This window comes from Rhinatrema bivittatum, chromosome 12, assembly GCF_901001135.1.
Source record: "Rhinatrema bivittatum chromosome 12, aRhiBiv1.1, whole genome shotgun sequence".
NCBI lineage: Eukaryota > Metazoa > Chordata > Amphibia > Gymnophiona > Rhinatrematidae > Rhinatrema > Rhinatrema bivittatum.
In genome coordinates this window covers 58,666,478-58,689,114 of record NC_042626.1, presented here as the reverse complement: position 1 = coordinate 58,689,114, position 22,637 = coordinate 58,666,478, and the positions used below count along the sequence as shown (strand labels likewise).

The 22,637-nt window shown below is 45.0% G+C and overlaps 1 protein-coding gene across 1 annotated transcript in view; it reads right to left on the bottom strand.

Moving 5' to 3' along the window:
* Window positions 1-22,637, bottom strand: part of ACBD4 (acyl-CoA binding domain containing 4) — a 52,325-nt gene that overhangs the window by 7,314 nt on the left and 22,374 nt on the right. Inside the window, 7 exon segments of the mRNA XM_029572242.1 lie at window positions 6,602-6,789; window positions 7,780-7,963; window positions 9,183-9,268; window positions 15,973-16,290; window positions 17,047-17,121; window positions 17,124-17,169; window positions 17,265-17,349. Of these exon segments, the coding sequence (XP_029428102.1) occupies window positions 6,602-6,789; window positions 7,780-7,963; window positions 9,183-9,268; window positions 15,973-16,290; window positions 17,047-17,121; window positions 17,124-17,169; window positions 17,265-17,349 (982 nt within the window).

Sequence of the window (22,637 nt, the reverse complement as noted above, 5' to 3'; positions counted from 1 at the left end):
GGGTCCCCTGTCCCGGGACTGAGAAGCAGTAGCAGAGGGGATCGAGGCAGAGACTCCTTTCCCTTGAGGGGTAGAAGTCCCGGACGTCAATGATTTTTTGGCACCGAACAGCTTCTCCATCTTGTCCAGACGTGACATGAATGCGCTCTCTCATTGGCTGGGCCACTTTTATGGAACGCCCTCCCCACTGAACTAAGAATTGAGCCATCACCACAAACATTTAAAAAAAATATTAAAACCATGGTTCTCTGAGAAAGCATACCCAACATAATAAGAAGAATCATCACCACCACTCTGTTTTAATATTTGCTAATCATACTTTCTTTATTTCCCCTGCTCATTAATTAATTCTCCCTCTGCTGTTTTGTCTACTTTCTACTATTTATTACAATGTAACCTTTTCTTTTTCAATTTGTTATATGTAAACAGAAGTGATGACTTATGTTGAATGTCGGTATATAAAAAACAAACAAACAAATGAATAAATCATGTGCCGTCCCCAAGCAAAGAACACAGACCTAGTGGGTGTCTGTGATGGACATGGCCGGGGCAGTGGTGAAAGCCCAGTGATGTCACAGCAAAATGAACGCAGTGCACGGTCAATGACCAGCGGCGCCCGGGAGGAGACGCCATTGGCAACAGACTGCAAAGAACCAAACACAAAAAACCAACAAAAAACCCAAACTTACCAATACAGAGGGAAAACCTTCCGAAAAACAAACAGAGGGACCCGACGGGATTCGGAAAGAAAAAGATTTTACCGAAAAAGCACGAGCTCCACAGTCGCAGAAAAAGAGAGACTGAAGAGGGACCCCACATGGACAGTGGCATGCTCAGTGTGTCAGTAGTCAAAAGGGGGGCGCTGTTCGCATCCAATGTGAGAGGACGCACGTTAGCTCAGCTCCGCTCCCTCCGGGCCCTGCAACCCTCGCAACGAGACTTCATTACCTTAATATTTCTGGCGAAAACTACTAGAGACTTTAGGCATAGCCTTGATTGTTCCCGCTATGACCAGCAAAAGGAAAACGATGGATTTAAAGCAGTATTCCTACGGAAAAATCTCCCCGGGTGCAAACCAAGATGGCGCCGAGAGCGGGGCTGTGGAACCGGGCAGCACGGGAGAACCGGCGGCAGAGGTGAGAGACACCCTGGATTCGGAGCTGGACCCCCCAAATACGGCTCTCTCTAGAGAGGAAGCCAGGCGCTGGTTCATGGAACCGAGAGCCGATATGAAGCAATATCGGCAAGACATCATGGCGTCGGTGGCTGACCTCAAGGAAGATCTCGCTGCCCTGGGGAACCGCGTAGACACAGCCATTAGCCATTATTTGACCCTTCTCAAACAAAAGTATTTTGAGGGGGGTAACAAGGCAGGCAAGCTGTTAGCTAGACAACTGCGAGCAGCTCAAGCTCAGACGATCATTGCTAAGATAAAAGATTCTCGGGGTCAGGTGGTTACCTCCTCTGCGGACATTCGGCAGTTATTTACTGACTTTTATTCTAAATTATACTCTAGGGACAACACCATCGTAACTAACACTATTGATGAGTATTTGTCATCTATCGAATTGCCCCACCTTACTCCGCTACAAAGGGAGATGCTAGACAAGCCTATATCGCAACTGGAAGTGTTGGCAGCTATAAAGTTGTTGAAAGTTGGAAAGGCTCCAGGGCTGGACGGCTTTACAGGTATTTATTATCATAAATTCGCCTGGACGTTAGCTGGTCCAATGACCCTCGCGTTTAACTCGCTTTTGGCGGGGTCAGATTTCACCTTGGATGCCAACACAGCAGGCATCACAGTGTTGGCCAAACCGGGCAGGGACCCCGATCAATGCAGTTCCTATAGGCCGATATCATTAATTAAATGTCGATTTGAAGATCTTAGCCAGAGTTCTGGCTGCCAGGTTGAACGGGGTGCTGCCCGGGCTTATCCATAATGATCAGGTGGGCTTTGTCCCGGGAAGGCTGGCGGCGGATAATGTCCGTAGGATAGTGGATATCATCGATCTTGTGCACCAGGAAGACCTTCCAGCTATCCTCTTGGCGCTGGACGCTGAGAAGGCCTTTGATCTTGTTCACTGGGACTTTCTCTTCCATACTTTACAGACCATGGGTTTTGATGACTCCTTTATTGAGTGGATACGTAAAATGTATGCAAATCCAGCGGCCAGGGTAAAGGTTAATGGGAGCTATGGCCCCCAGTTTTCGATCCAAAGAGGGACTAGGCAGGGTTGTCCGCTCTCCCCTCTTGTTTGCCATCTTTTTGGAACCTTTTGCCAGAGGTATTCGAGGCAATGCGAGTGTGCGTGGTATTGCCAAGGGTAAAGACCACTTTAAAATATCATTATTCGCAGACGACGTAATGTTCACCCTTACTGATCCTGAGCGGTCGCTGCAGGGGGTTATGGAAGAGTTGGGTGAGTTCACAGCGTGATCTGGTATGAAAATTAACTTTGAAAAGTCCGAAATACTTAACTTAACTCTGTCTGCTGAATCAGCTCTGGCTCTACAGGAGAAGTTTCCTTTCAAGTGGGCCACGACCTCTCTCAAGTATTTGGGGGTTCACCTGGGGAAGCACACTGATGTATTATATGACTTGAACTATCGCCCTTTGCTGGTCAAAATACAGAGTGATTTGGATAAATGGCTAGCCCACACTCACTCCTGGTTAGGTAGGATGGCCATTCTTAAGATGAACGTGTTGCCACGCTTTCTGTAATTTCTTCACCACGATCCCTATCTATCTCCCTGACGTACTACTTCGCAAATGGCAACAAATCCTAGGGCACTTCATATGGTGGCGTCGGCCCCCTAGGATAGCTAGGGTAACCCTATATCAAACCAGAGTTCGGGGTGGTTTACAGGTGCCTAATTTAGCCTGGTACTATAGTGCAGCACAATTAAGGGCACTGGTTGCCTTCCACTCCAGAGCAAATATACCGCAGTGGGTTAAGTTGGAACAAGCTCTTTTGGGCCATTTTCCCATAGATGCCCTCCCATGGCAACCCCAATCACATTGGGGTACTAATATAACCTTGCCATTTGCTTTGCGCACTACCATGCGGATCTGGAGTCTATGGAAACCGGTGTTAGTGGGGCCTGAGCGTTTTTCTATGATGACCCACTTGTTTACCAATGTAGTGATACCCTTGCAGGACCGCTCTGGGGCCACTCAGCAGTGGGTGCGGGCGGGGGGTTTACAAGTTGGGTCATGTCTATCAACAGGATGCCCTGTTGACGCGTGAGCAGTTAAGTGACCTGTATAATCTTGCACGAGTTGATTTTTTATTGTATGCCAAAGTATATCACTTCACTCTAAAGGGGATACGTGCCGGATTGATCAGATCTAAGGGCACACTATTTGAAATGTTCTGTAAAACTGCTAATACTCTGCGGGGAGTGATCTCCAAAATATATGGACTCATGAATACCCGTAAGCTGGGTCCGCTTCGACATCGAACCTTATGGGAAAAGGACTTTCAAACTCCTTTGGATGACGAGGAATGGGAGCAAATCTATGCAGCAGCACATAAATGTTCAATATCTATGGTGCTACAAGAAAATTGTTATAAATTTCTCTACAGGTGGCATTATACACCTGTAGCTCTTCATAAATTTGCCCCGGACATTTCTGACACTTGCTGGAGAGGGTGTAGTACTAAGGGTACCTATTATCATATTTGGTGGCAATGCCCCATTGTAGCACAATGCTGGAAGGAGGTGTTTGCATGGTTGTGCCAGATTCTGAAACACCAGATCACCATTGAACCTTGGCATGCGCTTTTGGGTTTACCGCTACCAGACACATCACCATCTGTTCAACAAATTGCTTTACAAGTTTTTATTGCTACACGAGCAGAAATAGCACTATATTGGAAACAAAAACACACACCATCTTTAGCCAACATCATGCACCGCCTACACTCCTATTACCAGCTGAACCGGCTTACAGCATTACATCAGGGTCGCACTGTTGAATTGGCTGGAGGCTCAGCAGGCTTGTCTGGAGTGAACGCTGAAGGGTATGGTGATGGAATCCAAGTAGCCGACCCAGGAGCTGCTCCCATGTCTACGAACATACCCAGCGGGATTCCGCCATTCCTAAATGAACATTACATATGACCCCAGTGCCTCAGATGAACTTTATCAGCTTGCTGGACTGCTGAGACGGGTTCCTCCTTGTATCTGTGCTCCAAATGTTTTCTTAGCTTTATTTTTATATTCATATTACAATCAGTGCTGTTGCTTGGTAGTTACCTATGCTGAACGCTGCCCTGTGATCTGGTCATGGAGGAGGGGGGGGGGGGGGGGTCTAAAAACTGGTATACCTAAGACGCCCATTAGCCATGTTCCGTATTGCACACTGTTTGTTCCGGGTGCTCTATATTGTGGACATGATATTCTGTACTTGGATGTGTATTAAGTACTATGTTGTTCATTACTGGTTACCAATAAAAACCGTTTAAATACAAAAAAAAAAAAAGTTTCTAGAAACTTTGATCAAAGTTTTCCGTGCCGGGCACCATCTGATGTCACCTATGTGCAAGGACTACCATCCTGCTTATCCTTGGAGAGGATGCCTGTGTATGAGAGTGTGTGTGTGTGCCTGTGTATATATGAGAGGGTACCCTGTGGGTGCCGGTGAGAGAGGAAGCATATGTGAGAGAGAATGCGGAGGAAACGTGCGTGTGTCTCTTTCACACACCAAGCTCCCTCTGTCTCTCACCAAGTGTGCATGTGTGCGCAAAACAGAGGGAGCATATTTTGTTTGTTTGTGTCTGTGTGTACCCCAGTTCAAGACAATCTCAGGGTGACAAGTATGAAGACTGGGGGATTTTTAAAATCCTTATTAATTTTTAATTACTGGGTGTTATTTGATGTCTGCTGTTTTGAAATATTTTATCAATGTTTAGGAAATTTTTAAAAATTTGTGCAGGAGTTTCTAATTATTGAATATTCTATTCATCAATTGTTTTGAAATGTATATTTTTTAGTATGGTTTTACTTTCTGATTGATTTATATTTCTTGATTGTATTGTTTGAGGAATAGCGATTTTCTGCTTTTCCATTGTTGCACTGCATACAGAATCTGGCTTGTGGTTTCCAGTTCAGTTTTCATCTGCAAGTGGGCGACAGTTGAAGAGCGCCTCACCATCAGGCGCTGGCGAGCGGGGAGGCCACCCTCCATCCTGGCCCCCTCGAGAACTGAACACCAAACTGAATGGCAGGGGGAAAAAAGATACGGAACCAACAGCAGGAGGTGAGGGAAATGAATGACTGCGATGCGATGTGTGACCACGCCCCCCCCCCCCTGTCGTCACTGGGAGCCCCGGCGACGGTTGAAGAGCGCCTCACCATCAGGCGCCGCGCGCCGAAGGGATGCGATAAAGGGGCTCTTCCCTTTGTGCACCCCTTCGTGCAACCCTTGTGCTTCTAAAAAAAAAAAAAAATCTTTTATATTTTTCTGTAATTTAACCTTTATTCCAATTCTTTACCTTTTCTTTTTGCTTGTTAATTTTAATTAGAAATGTTCATTGTATTAGACTATGGAAATTTATTTCCTGCTATTCTGTTTACTGTAAACCGGTATGATTTACATCGGATGTAAGAATGTCGGTATATAAAAATTAAAAATAAATAAATAAATGTGAGAGAGAGATGGAAGAAGCATGTGTGTAAGTCCCCCAGTATACAACAATCTTAGCATGTCTGATATGGAGAGCGGGAGATTTTTAAAATCCTTATTAGTTTTAATTATTGGGTGATGTCTGATGTTTTGAAATATTTTAACAATGTTTAGGAAATTTTAAAATTATATATTGGGGAGGGGGGGCAACGCAAGTATCCGCCGCAGGTGCCAAATACTCTAAGTACACCTCTGCTGTGCATGCACTGGATTTCAGCACACAATTTTAACGCACAGATTACTGCATCGGCCTGTGGGTGAGGAGGGAAAAGGGAGAAAGTCCCAGGCCTCATGCAACAGCAACACCTGGTGGCTGGATTTAGGGTCCACGATTGCAAGGTTCATGATACATGGCTCCCTGGCCAGGTATTGCCACTGCCATGAATGGACTAAATTAAACTGGGAAGCAAATGTAAATTAGGGGAATTTTCCCCATCAATTCAAGGCTCCAATGCTGTAAAGCCCAATGGAGGCTGTTTCCCATCCTTTGCTTCATAAAAAGGAGATCACATCTGCTAGCCAGAAAAGTATCACATACCTCTTCCATCAGGGGATTATGCTGCTGGAAAGGACCTTCTCATCAACCAACAGGAGCTGGAAGGCAGAAGGTAGATTCTGCCTTCTGGTCTTGCTCAAAAAGCACAGCTAGAAGCAACAGTCAACTGTGGCCTACACAGCAGCCATCCATGCCTCAGTAAACCTGCCCATTTGTTTCACCTTTAACCCAAAGTTATCTTTGCCTCTGCTGCTAGTGATTTAATACAGCACTGCTGCCTGGTACCAGGCCAAGGCTTCTCCAGCTATATGCCCTTCAACTCTGAACTACGGAGACCCCCATCCTCCCAAAATAGCCTCTACGTTCACACAAATCGTGCTGTTTTGTACTGAAGACTATTCTTCTGCGGCCTGTACCTGAGAGGCTGTCAGCGCTTCTAGGCGGGTCAGTCGTGCGGATATACCACGCAGGTCATCTTGCAGTTCATGGACAGTCGCAATAACCTGTGCAGTCAGCTCAGGCTGGCCTTTTACCTCACCAACAGCCTCTCTTGTCCAATTGCCTTTCCCAATGTGTCTCTCTCCTCGCCCAGGAATGCATGCTTCTGTGATCAGATAAAGATTATCATCAGAGTTGATGTGGGCCAGTTATACCATCATGCCCATGTGATTTATGTATTTAAAAACATAAAACATCCAATGTAAAACATAAATGATATGCTGCAGTGCTGTGCCTTCAGAAATCTCAGTATTGGAGCACACACAGCACTGCCAATGCACCTTAAACATGACCAGCAATACTTCAGTATTCCCACCCTGGGCCTCTCACACAACTTTGCCAACATGGTTCTGTGCTTCTAGCCAACAAAAAGGCATGCAAAGTTCAGCTCATGCCATGATCTGATTACCAGAGCACCATGCGTGTTCAGCAAAATGTTAAGTCTGTTCCCTTTAGGATGTGCAACCCAGGGGTTACGAAATCCTAAGACATAAAAGGAGAAACAGCAGCAGTAAGGCAGTCAAACTGCCTCTGCAACAGAGGTTACAGCTGTGATAGCTCAAGTTATAAAGGTCAAGATTCAACCTGCAGAAAAGGGACTGGCCATAGAGCAGGTAAGGGAAGAACAAGGCGCTTAGTAAGATAACTTGTTGAAAGACATTCTTTGATGGTGTTCTGTTTTTGGGAGAGATTTGTATTATGGAAATGACCACCGTAGAAAAACTCAGACTCTGGGACAGTGACCAAAGCAATGCAGCTGTATGTCACACGTTTCCTAATGGACAAAATCTGATCACAGCAGCTGCATTATAACAAAGCAGCTGTGTAACACAACCAGCAGATACAGAAATGCTTTCTTGTGCTATTTTAACAATGGATTAAAAAGAATGGAATCAAAGCAAACCCTGTAATAAAGGTGCACAAAGTTTGCAAACACTTGTTTGCCCGAGTCTCAGAGACCTGCCTTCCCACCAACTCTCTGGACCCACGCAATTAGAGTCCATCAGCCATTTATGCAGTAACAATATTGTGACCTATGGACTGTTGCACACCAGCACCAAAGTCAAAACCAAGAAGAAAAAGACATCCTGCATACCTTTCACATCTTTGGAGAACAAGAATCCATCGCTCATCTCTCTGTGTGGCCTCAACTGCATTTCTACCAATCTGTCCCTCCCGGCTGTCGGCTTTACATGCGACCTCTCCCAGCTTCCAGCTTCATACTGGCGTCCATGATTAATACTGCAATGGGAGCTGCACGAATCGTTTAGTAATTGATTCTGTCCCAACAAAGAACACCATGTGAAAAGAAATACAGCTGTACAAAGTAGATTAAATAATAAATTGTCACAGATCCCCACTCCAGTCGTTAATAATCACTTCTCCAGCGCTCTACAGATAGTCCCTGGCCGGGGAGCTTACAGTCTAGTCAAGATACAGAGACAAGACCAATAAGGTTCTAGGATATGTACTTATGTATCTTTCAGATTTGTAAACCAGCTCTCCCAAGGACACTACAAAGCAGATTACAGATCCCATAGTCATATAACCAATAACAGACTGAAGGCCAGTTCAATGGCTCATTGGTAGTGCACAGGAGATCCAGGTTTGATTACCAAGCTGGACTTCAGCTCCTTGGATTGACCAGGGATGCTGCAGAGGCAATGTTCACAGCCCCTTAAGGGTAGAGGGTCCTTGCCATAATGCAGCAGCTACTGGGGGTGGGGGGAACTTGTACTAGATTCTGCTGTTTGTGGCCGCTGGCCGAGGACTGGCACTGAGAGACAGTGGGACTAGATCGGAGAGGGGTTCATAAATCAGGGCAAAGGGCTAGGCAGTTACAAATGAAGACTCATGGCAACATAACCCTGGGGGAACTGAAAGCTCAAACTGCCAGGCAAAAAAAAAAAAAAAAAAATTCATTCAATTGGGCTCTGCTCAAGTAATCAATAGCTCCTCCACAAGTTACACCTTTTCAACTCTGCTTGTGATGGGGCCAATACTCAAAGAGGTTTTAAGTGGGTTATCATGCATTCACCCACATAGAAACGCAGTTTGAAAACTGTTACCCCTCCCCATATACAGGTAAAATTATGTGAACTGTTTCAGTGTTACTTTTCCACATTAAAAAAAAAAGAAAAAAAATGCAGAGCAAAGCGAGGGGAGGAAAAGTATAAATGCATTTTTAAACTATCGCCACCAACACTTTTGGGCACATTGAAGCCATACATGTTTTCTGGAAATGAGCTTGTAAGCAGCATCTGAACTACCTTCACCATTCCTATACTCCCCCATTCCACCCCCCTAGCACCAGTGCTGCATTTTCAAAATTACAAAGGAGCTCCACATCATCATCTCCTATCTCGTTCCAACTCATCCCCCAACTCCTGCACTTCAGAAAATAGCCAGCCATGAACAGCAAACTGGAGTAGCCAATGAGCACTCCCGAGGGCATCAAGGGGGAAACATTGCGGTCTAATCCTGCAGGAGATCACTCACCTGGCCAAGCTCCATCTGCTCTAAAGAATCACAGAAGACTTCGCTTTCTGAATCACTAGTCACCTGGCTGTATTCTGCACCTTCTCCTGGAATGGGAACAGTGTTGGTTAGTGAGGGCCCTGAAAAGGCCACCTGCTGCAGTTTTCCCAGTGCTACAGGCTGTATTAATATTTTGGGGAAGCTCAAAAGCCAGTTCCACCTGTACCTGGACAGGCAGAAACCAATTCCATTCATTTTAAATGAAAAAAACAGGTGCCATCTTTTTCTTTTTTAAACTTAGATGTCCAAGAGAACCAAAATTTACATGCATCTGGTGCACAAAGACATCAACTACAGATAGCACATACTCTTTCACTACAAAAATTAGTGACATGGTTGATTATTGTGGGCAGCAAAAGTAAGTTTGCTTACCGTAAACTGTATTTACCGTAGATAGCAGGATGAATTAGCCACGCTGTCTGGGGACGTCTTCTGGGACGGCCAGGCGGAGCTCAACTAAGTTGACAGAGCCTTGCTCTGTGTGAGGCTGCACGCCCTTTCCCGCCAGGCACCATCTTCTCTTCAGTCAATTTCAAAGCATGTCTGCTAAGGGTAAGGTGGAGACTGTCCGAGGAGGTGGGTGGGCCAGCATCCTGCTATCTATGGAAAACACCGTTTACTGTAAAGCAAACTTGCTTTTTCCCCCCTTGCAGAGAAGCAGGCTGAATTGGCCATGCTGTCTGGGAGTCCCCAGCTGAAGGTGAGAGCACAGCCAGAAGAGGTTTCTACAGAGAGCTGGATTATTCAAGAAGTCCAAGTCTGACGGGCTGCGCTCAACCCCGTCCACAACAGCGGACAGTCTATGTGGTGACGGAATGGAGTATGGACCTTCCCATCACTGTATCAGCCGCAGCTTGTTGGTCTAGGCAGTAATGAGCCATCAACATATGCAGGGAGGACCGCATGGCCACCTTGTAAATGTCCTGGATCGGAACCTTACGTAAATGGGCTACTGATGCCGCCATTGCTCTGACTTGATGTGCTTTCAGTGAACTGGCTAGTGTCTCTGATCTTTTGGCATAACAGTATTGAATTCACTGCGAAATCCAAGTGGAAAGGATCCTCTTGGAAACCAACTGACCCAGAATGTTTGGGTTGAAGGAAACAAACAGTTGTGAGGCCCTGATTTCGGACTGTGTTCTCCACTTATAGAACGCCAAGGCTCGCTTGCAGTCCAGCATATGAAGCCGCTGCTCCCCCTCATTCTTGTGTGGTTTCGGGAAGAAGGTCGGCAGGATGATAGTCTGGTTTATGTGGAAAACGGAGACCACCTGGGGCAGAAAGGAAGGGAGGATCCGTAAGGTCACTTTGTCATGATGGAATTCCAGGTATGGTGAATAGTGGACAAGCGCCTGCAGCTCACTGACTCTTCTTGCGGAAGTTAGGGCAACTAAGAACAGAACAGGTATCTCGGATAAGCTGATTCTAGGGGTTCAAAGGGCAGCAGTGACAGCTGCTGCAGAACGAGATTGAGATCCCAAATACCTTTCATGAAGCGAGAGAGACCAGGGATGGTAGGAAATTGGCACTCCCTGGTGGGGGTGGTGATAAGCTGCAATCATGCTAACATGAACTCTCACAGATGCCATTGCCAATCTTGACAAAAATGGAGATACTCCAAGAAACGCTCCAGGAAGCACGAGAATGGGTCTATCCCTTTCGAGTTACACCAAGTTGCGTATCTCAGCCATTTTCCTTGATAGCTGCGCCTGATGGAGAACTTTCAAAATGATATTAGAACATGCCGTTCAGTCTCCACGCAGTGAGGTGAAGGGAGGACTGTAATGGGTGAAGCAGGGTGTCTCCGTCCTGCAACAGCAGAGTTGCATGATGGCCCAGTGGAATGGGCAGGTCTGTGGAGAGACATACAAGATAGGTGTACCACAGTTGTCTAGGCCATGCTGGAGTGATCAGGTTGATATCCGCCAAGTCTACTATACACTTCTGTACAGTCCTCAAAATGAGTGGTATCAGGAGGTATGCATAAAGAAGTCCTCCCATCCATATCAGGAATGTGTCTGGTGCTAGGCGATTCTGGCTTGGGTAAACTGAGCAGAATGCTTGCACCTTCCTGTTATCCTCCGTGGCCCAGAATCTGGAAGAGGGATTCCGCCAAATCCTGGCGAAGTTCTCACGCTTGCGGGTGGAAGATCCTACTTAACTTGTCTGCAGCGGAGTTCTCCACCCCGGGTAGGTAGGTCGCCTGATTGAGCATTCCTCTGCTCACTCTAGGATGTGCATCACTTCCCTGCACAACCCCCAGGAAACTGACCCTCCTTCCTCGTTTATATAGAACAATGCGACCTGGTGACTCTTCCTCTCAGGAATCCCTCGAACGTGTGTATTGCATTGCCAATGGCTCAGAGCTCCAGGAAGTCTATCTGCTGGGTCTTCTCCCAGCGGGACCAAAGTCCCTGTGTAAGGAAGTGACCTAAGTGGGCCCCCCCCCCCCCCCCCAACCTGTGTTGAGGCATCCGTGGTGAGAATCAGCTGATGAGCTGGGCGGCGCAGTGATACTCCCTCTGACAGGGTCACAGAACATAGCCACCAGTCCAGGTTGGATTTCATAATGGGGATAAGACGAATCCAGCAGAACAGCGGTTGGGAGAACTGTGTCCACTGAGGCTTGAGGCCCCATTGCAGCCGATGAATGTGCAAATGGGTGTGGGGTATGACGTAGTTGGCTGCCACCATGTGACTGAGCAAGGTCAAGAGCTGTCGGGCCGACGTCTGAACAGAGTCCCTCATCTGTAGAGCAAGGGTGTGCAGCACATGGGCCCTGTCCACTGGCAGGAACGCCCGTTCCTGAGCAGTGCTTATATAGGCGCCGATGAACTGGAAGTTGTGTGTTGGTTGAAGGCTAGATTTCTCATAGTTATTAACCCCTATTCTTCTAGACATTGAATTGTCGTGAGTAGGTTGTTTTGCAAGGTGCTGGGGTGAGATGCCATCAGCAACCAGTTGTCGAGGTATGGAAAGAACTGTATTCCCTGTTTCCTACAGCTAGACATCTGGTGAAGATTCTCAGGGCAGACAAGAGGCCGAAAGGGAGAACTTTGTATTGTTAGTGGTGTCTGTTGACCTGAAAGCACAGGTATCACCATGAGAAAGGGTGCATGGAGATATGCGCTTAAGCATCCTTGAGGTCCAGCGAGCACATCCAATCATTGGGTTGAAGAAAGGGCAGGACTGACTTGAGACATCTTGAATTTCTCCTTGACAAGAAACCTGTTGAGGGCTCTGAGGTCCAAGATGGGGCACAGTCCTCCCAACTTTTTGGGAATAAGGAAGTATTGGGAATAGAATCCCCGACCCAGCTGTGATTTGGGAATACACTGGATAGAGTGTTGTTGGAACAGTGAAGAGACCTCCTCCTACAAGCAGCTCAGATTCCCCAAGGTGGATTGATGCTGACTCACTCTGTAGAGTGGGCACAGTCTTGAAGTGTAGGGAGTAGCCCTCCTTGACAATGGAGAGGACCCAATGGTCAGAAGTGATGATTTCCCAAGAGGTGTAGAAATGGGAGATCCTTCCCCCTGTGCGTAGTGGTAGAAGTAGCTCTTGTGTTTCTAAAAACCTTGTTGGGGCTTCGTATTGTTGGTCAGCGGCAGGCGCTGTAGCCTCTGGCTCTATTGACGACCAATAAAGCTCTGGAATTTGTTGCCAGAGGATGTGGTTAGTGCAGTTAGTGTAGCTGGGTTCAAAAAAGGTTTGGATAAGTTCTTGGAGGAAAAGTCCATTAATGGCTATTAATCAAGTTTTCTTAGGGAATAGCCACTGCTATTAATTGCATCAGTAGCATGGGATCTTCTTAGTGTTTGGATAATTGCCAGGTTATTGTGGCCTGGTTTGGCCTCTGTTGGAAACAGGATGCTGGGCTTGATGGACCCTTGGTCTGACCCAGCATGGCAATTTCTTATGTTCTTATTGTCCGACAATACCCTCACTGATTGGCCTTGAACCAAAGGCAGAAAAGCAAGTAATGCTAACCTCACTGCTCTGGTCTCTAAGCAATTGATAGACCAAGAGGCTTCTTCCGCTGACCAAGTGCTCTGGGCTGATTGTCACTGGCATACTGCTCCCCCATCCAGAAAGACTGGCATCGGTAGTAAGAATTATCCAACCCGGATCCTCCAGGTCGACACCACGAACTAGATCGGATGTCAGCAGCCACCAAGACACACTGTCCCACACATAACCCTTGAGCTGAATGGGCATATGAAACTCCTCCGACAACAGATTCCACTGTGCCAACAGAGCTCTCTATAGTGGTCTCATATGCGCAAAGGCCCACGGTACCAACTCCAGCATTGAAGCCATCAAGCCGAGCACCTGCAAAAAAAAAAAAATTCCCAGGCTCTGGGGACTTGCAAAGCCAACGAGTGCCGGATTTGCCTCTGTAACTTGCACACTCTCTCCTCAGTCAGAAAATACCTTGCCCTTCAGCGAGTTGAACAGAGCCCCCAAATAATTCAGAGTCAGAGACGAATCAGGTGGCTCTTTACCAAATTCGCCACCCAGCCTAGAGATTCCAGAGTCTATTACCTTCTGCAACGCAGAATGACAACCATCTTCAGACTTTACCCTGATGAGCCAGTCTAGATAAGGATGCGCCAGCACTCCCTTGCACAGTAATGCTGCTGCAACCAACCACCATTATCTTGGTGAATGTGTGTGGTGCTGTGGCTGGCCCGAAAGGGAGAGCTTGAAACTGGAAATGCTGACCCAGTACCGTAAACCTCAGAAACCGCTGGTGATCCCGGCGAATGGGGATATGTAGGTATGCCTCCAACAGATCCAAAGAAGCCAGGAACTCGTCCTTGTGCACTGCCATGATTACCAACTGCAGGGTCTCCATCCAGAACCTTGGGACCTTTAGCGCCACATTAACCCATTTCAAGTCTAGAATCGGACGGAAAGAGCGAAGTAAATGGAATACAAACCTTTGCCCCGTTCGCCCTGACGAACCAGAATTGTTGCTCCTAATCCCAGTAACCTAACGTCTCCTGAACTGCCAGACACTCTTCCAATGACCCGTAGGGGGAGACCAGAAACAATTCGTGAATGGGCCGAGCAAATTCTACTGCACAACCGTCTCTTATTACGCTGAGGACTCACTCATCCTGAGTGATCTTGGCCTACTCCCCGTAAAATCACGATCCTAAACATCCTTCAATGCCGTGGAACCCGCTACGGGGATAGTCTTCTTTGTGACCACCAACACCGCAGTATCCTTTGGAAGGGAAAAGAGCTCCAATGTTTGTTCCGGCGAAGGACAGAGCTTTGCCACTGCCCTTCCCACTCTCAAGCCAGAGTTGGGAGCTCTCCACTCCCGATCCATCATCTTCCCTTTGGGAGTCCCCCAAGGGAAAGGCTCTTGGGGGACCCCCAAAGCCCATCCAGGATCGTATCCGCTCCTTCCATCGCGGGAGAGCTGAACGCCGCTTCCTTTGTTTCACGGCCACCAGGGGCACCAATGGCCCCTCTCCCCCCGATACGCACGCCGCACATAGCCCTAAAATGGCTCAGACACACCGGCACCGCTCCACACATGCGGGAGATGGACCCGCGAACCATCCTCTACTCGGCGGGGAAAAAAACCCCTGCCGATCCCAAAGCACCACCTTGACTGGGAGAGGCAAAAGAAGCCTTTCCTCCACTACTAACAACGGCCGGAGGAGAGAGCCGCCCATGTGAGACCTGATGCCTTACCTGAAAACATGGTCTCATTTACAACTCTCTTTTTTTTTCTTTTTTTGAAACAACTTTACACAAATTTGGCCAGTCTCTCCCTCAGTATGGAACACATAGCTGTCCAGCTCAAGTTCAGCCAAATTCAAAAAATAAGTTGAGAAAAGTTGAATCAAAAAACAGCCAGAATTTTAAAAGGAAAAGGCAAGCTGAGCAATAAAGCTCCAGCTGCCTGAGCCCACAGCCATCTGAACAGCCTCGTGAAGGAGAAGTATCTGGACCACCAGATTTACACCCCATGGACTAACAGAGCAAGCATACAAAAAGGTCCCCAACCTCCAACTCGTTCACCTCAACCAAACAGGGAAGGATCCATCAGGACTCACGCACCCCTGGGAGGAAAAGGCTCAGAAAAAAAATAAAGAACTCTCCATACTGTTTTTGAACCACCCACCATCTGCTGGAGACAGAGAAATACTGAGGAACTGCAGGTGGCACTTAGGGATTACGAAGCAGTGTCTGTAAAACTTTCTGTGCCTCCATCTGCTGGCAGGGGATGCATAAACCCAGGAGTCTGGACTGATCCGGGTACGTACACAGGGAACAAAAATCATGCCCATCCGTGGCTGACATGATTTTGCTGCACTGGCAAAATTGAATCCCGGTGGCCACGGAGGCACGTTTGGGAGATCAAAAAAAAAAAAAAAAAAAAATCAGCTCTCTCAAAGAAACGAGAAAAAAAACCCACACAATGTGAGGAAAGAAGAAGCTCCACGTGTAGCCTGCAGCGCGGAAGATGATTGTGGAGAAGATGGTGCCCGCGTGGGAAAGAACGCAAGCCTCACACAGAGCAGAGCTCTGTCAGCTTAGTTAAGCTCCAACCAGTCGTCCCGGAAGACGTCCCCAGACAGCACGGCTAATTCAGCCTGCTTATCTGCGGGAAAAGGAAAAATACTCAACACGCCCAGAGTCAAACCCACATACAATGCTACAGACACTGGAATTTCATTGGAAATTAACCATGCAATACGAAAACAAAGGAAAAAAACACACAACTCACCAAATTTGTCTTCCAGTGTTGGGGTTGAGACCTGTGAAACACTAGTGAGGGCCTCTTCTGCTGCCACCCTTCTTCTGCAGCTTCTCCTCCACCTGGAAGTGCTTACCCATTCGGTATCGCACTGGTAGAGCGCAGTTTCTAGGTCCTGCTCCAGCTCCTTCTCATTGAGGCTCGGGGTGCTGAGTGTTGGGGTTTCATACGGGGTGATCAATGACCTGATATCTTCTTTCGTTTCCCCTCCCTGCATCACCAGAGGCCCGTTTCTTTGTGCTTCACTTCTAACATGCTCACCTTGTGTAACATGATCCCATTTTCCCTCTGTAGCAAGACGAAATACATAAACATACTCTGCCATCATAAATGACCTGACTTCAAATCAAAATACTGTCATAAAAAATGGTTAATATTTTCACAGCTCCATCACTTTTACTGTGCGCAGTGCTGTACAATGAAAGTCACATGGTTGCAAGATCCAACTTATCTGTGGAGGCAGGAAGGTCAAGTGAAATGCTGAAATTCTCAAAGAACAAACTAGACTGCCAGACCTGCATGCTAAAACACACTTTTTTTTTTTTTTTTTAACCCAATAGCCATCTCTAGCTTTCTGCACCAATTTCTGGATGTGATAGCAGCGTGCAATACAGTGCAAGAACCAGGAGGAGGATAAGCAGTGCATGCACTGTGACCTCTCCTTTTACCAGGTTTTAATTTTTTCACTGTAAACCTCTCCTTTCCCAAGGCAGATGTACTGTATATTATTATTAAAAATGTATTACTACTCGCACACTGAAATACCTGTCTAAACAGATATGCTTTCAAACTGTTTTTCTGAAAGATTTGTGGCCCAAAATAGAACATAAGCTGAGCTGGGAATGCATTCCAGAGAATAGGACCCCGCAACAGGAAAAAAAAAAAAAAAAGGGACAGTCAAGTTTCAACTAAGTTGACCAATTTGGAACAGAAAATGTGTATAAACACTAAACATCTGAATGCAGAGCTATGTTACACACCCTTGCATATCTTCCCTAGTTCTAATCAGTAGGTAAGGTGTAAGTGTACAGTGAAAATCCTTACCTGCCTTCTTCTGAAAGAAGGTTTCTGGAGGCCGAGGCATATTCCCGAATCACACCTCATAGAGGGGCTCAAATACTTGAACATCTCCTCGGATGTCTCTCCCACTGGGATCGTATCAATAACCTGCAGAGAACCCCAACAGACCTTGTGTTACCCAGGATTCACAAACTACGACAACACTGCCATGGGGAACGGAGGGAAGAGGAGGAAAGCAGTACCTTTTGTGCCACTCTCTTCATCTCTGTGATGTAAGCAGCCATGGCATCGTCCTTGGTCATAGCGCCCAAGCCGTTCCAGGCATCCCTGTGGGAAGAAGGATGGCAGGCTGTTAACATCTCGAGGGCCTGCACAATCCTTTGCCTTTTTTTTCCAACACAATACAGAACATCTTGTTTTGTAGAATATCAGCAGTCATACTTCAAAATATTGTTTAAAAAAAAAAAAAAAAAGGGGGGGGGATGATGTTTTAACACCCAGTTCCTTTAACTAATATAGCCAAATAATTACAAATTAATAAAATATATAGCAAACACACTTATCATAAAGAGCTATATGTAACAAATAATAGTCTAAAATGACAGTTAGCGATAGATGTCTGCAATTAAAGTAAGAGTGGGTCTTTCCTCTAATACCTAACTAGGGGACATATTCATTAGATGCAATGGATCAATCAAGCTTACAGAGTTGCTCACCCACTCCTTGTTGCCACCAGGAGTTGGGTGATCAACCTATCTTTCCGAAGATACAGATCTTTAAACTGCCAGTTTCCAACAAGAAAGTCTAGTATCCCATAAGTTTTTTTTTTGGGTTTTTTTTTAATTTATTTATTGCAATTTCAAACATAATTCAGGAAGATACACTTGAAATAGAAATAAGTGATGAACATATATTCTTCATATTATGGGAAAAATAATACCATAATAAAAGATAAAAGTAATACCAACATACAAAGAATTTGTCACTACTATAGTCCTCAAATGTGGGGATATCAATATCACGATTTTGAGGCAATACTAGTAAATATCTAGGTAAAGTAAATAACTGGCTAGTGAGGACTATATCTGAACAGCCTACATTCTGTCTTTTGACGATTAATTGGGGATCAGCATCGAAAACAGGTACAGAAGATCTTTATTAGTCAAAAAGGTAGACAATTGAAATGGTTGAAAAAATACATAGGAAGCATTTTGATATTTATGACACATTTACAAGGAAATTTTAAAATAAAATATGCTCCTATCTCTAAAACCTTTGGCTCAAGGAGCAAAAATTGCTTCCTCCATTTTTGAGACTGCTTTGAAATATCAGGGAAAACTTGCACTATCATATTCAGGAAAAGATCCATCCTGTGACTAAAGACCATTTTAAAAATCCAGTCTTTGTCTGATTCCATCAAAAAAGAAACTAGGGTTGCTGGAGTAACCAAGTCCTTTTGGACGTTTCCAACAGAGCGGTAACATTTAATGGTGATTTTACAATAGGAGAAAATTGTTAATACATCACTCGAGTCCTTAGAAAACTTCTTAAAAAGTGGAACATAGTAGATTCTAGAAATGAGTAGAAAGGCATTTTCAGATATCTTCATAATCTTCTTCCACATTTCCTTAGATGCCATAATAGGATCTCTAGGAAAGTTAATAAATCGAAGATTTTTGTTCCTAAGTTGGTTTTCAAGATTTTCCAAGCAAGTGGTAAGCAAATAATTTTCTTTGATGTTATTTTGCTATAGATCAGTCACATTACCCAAATCATTCTTTAGTGAAACACAGTCCCCTTTAATATTAATTTATATCAACTTCTGTTTCCATATGTGCTTCCAGCTTCCCCAAAGAAGTAGCCAGAGGGTTAATCTGGTTATTAATATTATTGAGCACCTGTATAGTGTCCCATAATGCATAATAGTCACTACAGAGGGTCTTACCAGCTCCACAGGTTGATATGATAGGGGAGTTGAATTCCTTACGACACCTTGTCCAACAATATTGTTGCAGAAGAGTCCCCCCGCCCAGGCTTGAACCTCCACAGATTCCAACAGGGTCTGCACCGCTTCCGCCGCACCAAGAGGCGTTACAGCGTCTTGAGGATCTAGAGTCGACGCTCCCTCCAACTGCTGGACTTGTGTGCGGGCCTCAGCAGGATTAGAGGGGGGTGAGTCGTTCCTCCGGCGAGAATGAGATGGAATGCTCAGGGAGGTGACCCGGTTCAAACTGCTTCCAGGTAAATCTCCAGCGAGCCAAGAGATGGAGTAAGTCCTCCCCGGCGAAGGTGAGCATTCATCGGACTCCGAACCACCAAGGTTGATACTTGCTGAGGTAATGCCCGTTCTCTGGCTCTTCTTTTCCAGCCAGAAGTGGGGCATATTGAGGGAAAAAAAAACCCAACAACTGGGCTCGATCAGACCTGCTCACAAGACGCCGTAGCCAGTGCGGCCATCTTGAAAATCCCCTGATTAGAATCAAGTTTCTCTTTTATTTGTCAAATCAAAGTTTGAATCAGTTTCCAAAAAATCTCTTAGGGCATTCCACTATAAACTAATCACTGGTGCTGCATCGTCTGCAATTCCAACACTCATTTTTGACTCCTGGATAAATTTTCCTTAGCTTATGCAGTGGTAGGTACCATCTAAATGAATTTTACAAATATTTTCCATAATCAGAGATGCAATGGAGGATCTGGAAGGATACTCTATTTACCTGAAGATCAGTGGAGCCAAATTATAAACAATTAAATTAATGCTTCCAAGATCCATGGGGTGCCCCTTTTTATTCAGTTTACATTTTTTTAACACTATTTACATTTCAAGTATTAAAGATCAATACTACTTGACATTTAAGAAAAGCACAACTATACGAGTGAATATAAATGAGTGAATACAAATAAGTAAACAAAGAAAAAACAAATGAATCACTCAATAAAGCTGTTAAATAGTCACATATTGGGTAGAGTCTTTACACAAATATCAAGAAAACAGGAAAAGAAGGCAATCTATTTAGATTTGGCCCTAGCTAGTCTATGACACAGAAGATAGGTCTCTCTGTTTTGTAAGAAGCCTTCCAACTGACTTGGATCAGAGAAAATGTACATGTTACCCTGAAACCTTATCACACATGTATAGGGGAAAATAAGAAGAACTGCAATAATCCTCTGTTTCTTCAACAAAAAGGCCTTATGCCTCTGCTGAGTCTCTCTGGTGTCATCTGGGAAAACTCTTGTCTTTAAGGAGGAAAAATAATCTTAAGGTCATTTGTTTATCAGTTTCTACATTGAAACTGATAAACTTAACCAATAAAGGTAGCTCTATCTTCTATTTTAGACTGTGAATGCTCTGAAAAAAATAAATAAAAATCAGATATACCCAAACTCTCTACCATAGATTCAATTCTACCTAAATTCTCATTAGAAGCAACATTATCTATAAGGTGATAAACTTTTACAGAAAGTAGGAACTTCTTCCTATGGAATTCGAAAAAACTAATTAAAATTTCTTTAGCATTTCTGCAGGAGAAATTAACATACAACACAGAAAATTTAGGAATCTCAGATGTAAACTCCTAAATTGATTACCAAAATTTTCTAATTTCTGATGTAACAATTTGTCATCTTTAACTACTGCCAATCATTTAAAACAGAATATTTATTCCCTAAATTACTCAGTTTCTCAGCCTGATCTTGCATTAATTTAGAATGATCAGCAACTTTTAAGGATAAAGTTTCAAAAGAATTATTAATGTGTGTGGCAATAGACTTCTGAGAATAGTTATCAGTGTCCATAACAAATCTAGTGTTATCACTGCAGGTCTTGTAACAAGTTCAGTTACAAAATGCCTTAGAGGAGATGAATTAACAAGTCTCACCCACGACTAGAGACTCTCCAACAGGACCAGAAAATTGAGCAGACCTCAGTTTCTACATAATCTAGTCCAGTCCCAGCAGCCAGTAAGGCATTGCCTGCGGTGAAAAAAGGCCCTCAGGAGTCAAGGACTCAAGATGACATCATGACGGCAGAGTTGGAAACTCCAAGCTCAAGACTGCCTTAAACTTGCCTTTGAAACTGAAATGCCTCTAGAGTTGGTTGCGCAAGAGGATGCCATTCAAGGCCCGATGGGGAAGGCACATACGCTGCCCTTCCTTTTCTTGCCCATTTCAAACTTCTGGGCAAGCAACAAGGAGATACATTAGCAGAAAGGAAAACAAAATCTTCCCTCAGGGGTGCAGAGCAGCAGGTTTTATGCAGGTAGGAGTCCCCTGCAGATGATGTCACAGCCGCCTCAGCCTCATGGGAACCCGGGAAATCTCTGCCAGTGTTCTCTCCTCTTCCTCTCTCCTTTATTCAGTTAAATTTTAAGCTCACAATTTATGCAGTCAGCAGTGGGAGAGGTATTCAAATCTTGGTTTTTGTTAATTCCAAGTTACCTGCATAATGCCTCTGAATATCGACCTTTGCATGTTTCGGCCTATTTGGCAGAGAACATCCTCCACAAAGAGTATAACCTGCAGAGGAGGCCCTTAGTTCTGTATGAATTACCGTATAGCTCCTCATATCTAATACCTTCTTTATGTGTTTGAGTTCATACACAACTAAAATAAATTGGAAGCAGGCAATCAAAAATATTCCCTGAGACAATCAGCTACCCTCGCCCGTGCCCAAACATCTACCCACTTTATTCAAACCTAACTTCCCAGCTTTTAAGATGCTGAGCTCAGACCTGGTGGAAACCTGATTATACATTTATCCCGCATAAATCTGACAGTAAATATAAGCATCAGTTACATCCTTTTTCAAAGTGAACTAAATATTCCTAAATTTGCTTTGAAAATTATCCTGCCAGAACTGCTCGCACACAATTGCACCTATGGAGCCAGCAGTTACTACCATAAGAAACTTGCTGGGCAGACTGGACAGGAAAATTGGTTCTTACTGCTAATTTTCATTCCTGGTATAGCACCAATCAGTCCAGACAAGTGGGTTTTGCATTCCTACCAGCAGATGGAGGAAGAGGGGAAACCCCCCCCCACACATCTTTTCAGGCACTGCTACATAATCAAGAGTGCCACATTCAGTCCCTTAGTATTGAACTGTACCCAGACCAAGAGGAATAGCTGGCAATAATAATCTAACTCTCCCTTTCAAGGTGAGCAGGACTAAGGTTGGGCTCCCTGAACTGGACATCCAACAAGGGAATTTGAAAACCTTCAACTGTAAAATTGATCCACATAAAACCAAATCTGCACTATATACATCCAGATCAATCCAATTTCGAAAGTCCTGGATTGTATTTGTGGTACTCCAAGAACAAAAATTAGCAGGTAAAACCCAGTTTTCCTTTCCTCCCAGATCAGTCCAGACAAGTGTGATGTACCTAAGCTCCCCCTACACTGGGTGGGAACCAGAAAGAACAGTTTGCAACATACTTTCGCCAAACATAGCCTCCTCTGGTACCCAAACATCTAATCGGTAATGCCTAGTAAAAGCATGAAGTGAAGACCATGTTGCTATGCAATAGATCTCCTGTGGAGATGCAGCAGACACTCTGCTCAGGAAGCTGCCTAACCCTAGAAGAATGTGCACGCAAACCCTCAGGGACGGTTCG